Consider the following 3,560-nt stretch of genomic DNA (forward strand, 5'->3'; position numbering starts at 1 on the left):
GAATGATCCTTCTCACAAGAGAAGGATTCAATTTGTTGATTTTGACATTATTGACTGCTGAGAATACGTATTTTGTGGTGCATTTTGAGAATATGTAATATTGGTCCTTTTTTGCATCTTCGTATGCTACATTACTATGATATTTTTGTTTTCGCTATAAATCTACGAGACATGGATGTTATTTTGAGATATGTATATATGAAGTCACTTGAAATAATGTATTGTGTTTACTTAAAACATGACCTAAATCTTGGAGAAACTGAGCCTATTTTTTTTGGAACTCTACTTACCGCAGCAACGTGGAGGTCCAATACTAGTACGTTTGTGAACCAAGCCACAACCCAAAATGTGTAATGGTCCTTGATTCCTATAAAGGACAAATTGTCTTGTGAAGTGACAAGGCAATGGCCATGGTTGGGTGTGGGCTCCACGAGATAAACAAGGAAAGTACAAGAGGAATCAGGATCAAGATTATGATGGGATGTTAAAACTTGATACAAGGAAAGGAAGTTTCAAGGAGCTGTGCGGGAGGCGGGATTGTTAAAGGTGAATGAATATACATATATAAGGAAACCAAGGGGCAAGGGTGCAAGCAAGAAGGGCATGGGCTAGCCCCTCGGTTTCGAAATTTATAACAAAAAAAAATGATCGCAGACCTTGACGACAAAACTGACGGGCTCCGTCCGAATAAGCAGCGAAAAAAGACGTGCTTAACGACGGTTACATTAACTCAACCGGGGTTATAATGTTCACCTCTTCTTCTTCGCCTTCCATTCTTTATTAGACCCTGCGACCCTTTCTGCGAACTCTCTCACTCTCGCCATAGCCAGCGCGAAGCTTTTATAGGTTTTTGCGTCGCCATAGATGGATTCTGCGTAGTCCTTGTAGAGTAATTTTTCGCCGTAGCCGGAGCTTCGCGAAGTTTTTCTGAGGTGTGCCGTTGGGAGCCTGCAGGAGGTCTTCCAAAATTTGCATCCCGCTATAGCTACTGCTCGCGAAGATTCCTAGGGTTTTTACCCCGCCATATACCGATTTCTGGAGAAGTTCATCTAGGGTTTCGCATCTCGCCATAGCCAGAGTTCGTAAAGCTTCCCTGATCGTTTGATTGCGAAGAGGATCACTACGGCTACCTCACACAGCGCCAAGGGAGAGATGCTGGGCAAGCGCCCTCGCCCCTTTTTACGAACAACCAGCAAATCTCAGCTCATACCAAGCTATGGCAATGAATATCTACCTCCTGAAGCAGAAGAGAAGCCGGTGTTGGGAGCTACCCACCATGTAGTGATCGGCTTCGACCTCGGTACGGAGGGAAAGCAGCAGCACCATGGCGATGTCTGTGAAAGCCCCAGGTCTGTTCTAGAGCCAAATGCTCTCTGTGCTCCTGTTGCCAGGTCTCCAAGGTCTCCCCGCTCTGCCCTTGGAAGCTTGCTGTCTGGCCAGCACTGTCACTACGTGCCCTGCAAGGAAGGGGTCGGATTAGGGATTGTAGCAGCCATCAAAGCTCAAGAGGACGCAAAGCTTGAAGAATGCAAAGCTTCTTTGAAGAGTGAACCTATACCAATCAGCGGGCAGAATCATGTAGTCCCCCTGCAAAATCAGCGGAAGAATCAAGGTCCTGGCCATTGGTCTTGTGGTGGAGGAAGCCGGACTGCAAGCCCTTACTCGCTTGCCAGCAAAGTGTTGGCGGATGACGGATATGGTGGTGGTGGTGACGGCGACGATGACATGGGTATCCGGGAGTCCATCTTCTCCGCTGCATCTCCCGCTTCGAATTGCTGCAGCTTAGACTTTCCGGCCTTGGATTTCCTCAGTGTATGCGTCCTCTGCAGGCGCCGCCTCGCACAGGGGAAGGATATCTATATGTACAGGTAAATTCACCTCCAAACTGATTTGCAATGCCCGGCAATTCTGCTGTTATGTATGATTTCCTATGGTCCATGGTACTCACATTAAGCCACCGTCTGCCTCGTACCAACATATTAAACCCCACGCGTCCTATGCTTTATGTTGGATACTTACACTTTTCTGATTAGTCCTCCATTTCTTTTGAATTGCAGAGGCGATCAGGCTTTTTGCTCTGCCGAATGCCGATATCAACAGATCGTCGTAGATGAGAGCAAGGAGAGGCGCTCTGCAGCATCTAATTGCTACTCCAGAGCCACCACTCACAACAGAGTGCTGGCAGCAAACGCTGCTGCTGTGGCATAGCACTTGCCGGAAGTGTGTACATACTGGACACGAAGCAAATAAAAGCTGCGGGAGCGTTTTGGTGGGAGAGCTCACGAGTGAGCCTTTGTGGTATGTAGTTATGAAGCTATGTACTCAGTTTTTGAGATATGGATGGAAGAAAATATAGGGTGCGGCTTTTACGTGTATTTTGTTTTTATGTTCCTTGAGGATAATAAGTCTTTGTAGCGGAGGAAGATGAAGATCCCTTGTCGAGAACCATGGTGGTCGGGATTGGCATTCCAATTTTTGGAATAGAGAAGGAGAATGGGCCAAAGCAGGTTTTGCTGAAGTCTTGAGATAGGCAGTTGTAAAATATTAACATCTGATACACTTTACACGGGTATGGGTGTCCCGGATGTTGTGTAAACTTTATATGCCTGAAAGCCACACCTTTTTCCAGCTGGTTTTTGCATATGCCCCCGATTATGTTTGTGCCAAGCTAAATTATATGCTAAATTATGTGAAATCATAAACCTTGATGGACTGATTAATCTTCTAAGAGGGGTGAACGTCTAGTCTGTTGAATGTGTCGTTAATGGTTCTTGCGTTACGACGAGAGCTTTATATGGTTGTTAGAGCTTGATATATATTTTGCAGTTGAGCTTGGTAATGAAATCCATGCTGACACTCAGTTCTTCCTTTGCTTGCCCACCTATTTTACTCCACAGAGTGGTGGTGCGTTGTGCGTTGTGCGTTGAAAATCATATTATGGAGATTAGTTGTTTTAGTGGAATTATTACACGTTACCCTTTTGTGCAGGTATCAAAAACCAAGTCATTCTCGCATTCTCCCGTTGCCTCCTCTGCCCCTCCTCTCTTGCTTTGCACACCCCACACCCCTTCGCGTATTCACTACGACTCCCTAACATCATATCTACATAATAAACGCAAATACTAGGTGGGACTGGGGAGTTTATATGGTTTTCTTAATCCTTAGCAAGTGCGTAATATAGAAGAGCTGTTGGCAAAGAAGGATGCTTATACACACTGTTAAACGCTATTAATGCTTGTTTAAAAGCCTCGCAAGTTGTTTACCAAGTAAGGCCTTGGCTAATGACCTTAGGTATGAGCTAGGTGATGTGAGAACGAGTTCTCACATAACCCGGTTTGTAGTGTAATTTTCCCGGTTGGAATTTGATGTTGCTATGCATTTTCATGACCAACTAGCTAGTCACCCTTAAAAAAGAACTTACGACACTTTGGGAACTAAGGCAAAATGTAGCCAAACTAAGCTTCTCTCTCTCTCTCTCTCTCTCTGTCTCTCTCTCACACACGCAAGCGCGTACACATCAAGTACATGGCTCTTTATTAGGAGTGTTGAATTTTACCCAC

The 3,560-nt window shown here is 45.2% G+C and overlaps 1 protein-coding gene across 1 annotated transcript; it reads left to right on the forward strand.

The window, feature by feature from the left end:
* The first annotated feature begins 772 nt into the window (after positions 1-772).
* On the forward strand, positions 773-2,628 carry LOC147618725 (uncharacterized). Its single transcript, XM_086773760.1, has 2 exons — positions 773-1,868; positions 2,058-2,628. Exons 1-2 carry the CDS (start codon positions 1,153-1,155, stop codon positions 2,206-2,208), a joined length of 867 nt encoding a protein of 288 aa, XP_086629886.1. The 5' UTR covers positions 773-1,152; the 3' UTR covers positions 2,209-2,628.
* The last annotated feature ends 932 nt before the right edge of the window (positions 2,629-3,560 follow it).

The sequence above is a fragment of the Cibotium barometz genome, chromosome 34 (assembly GCF_041138505.1).
Source record: "Cibotium barometz isolate CiBa-2024 chromosome 34, ASM4113850v1, whole genome shotgun sequence".
Classification (NCBI taxonomy): Eukaryota; Viridiplantae; Streptophyta; class Polypodiopsida; order Cyatheales; family Cibotiaceae; genus Cibotium; species Cibotium barometz.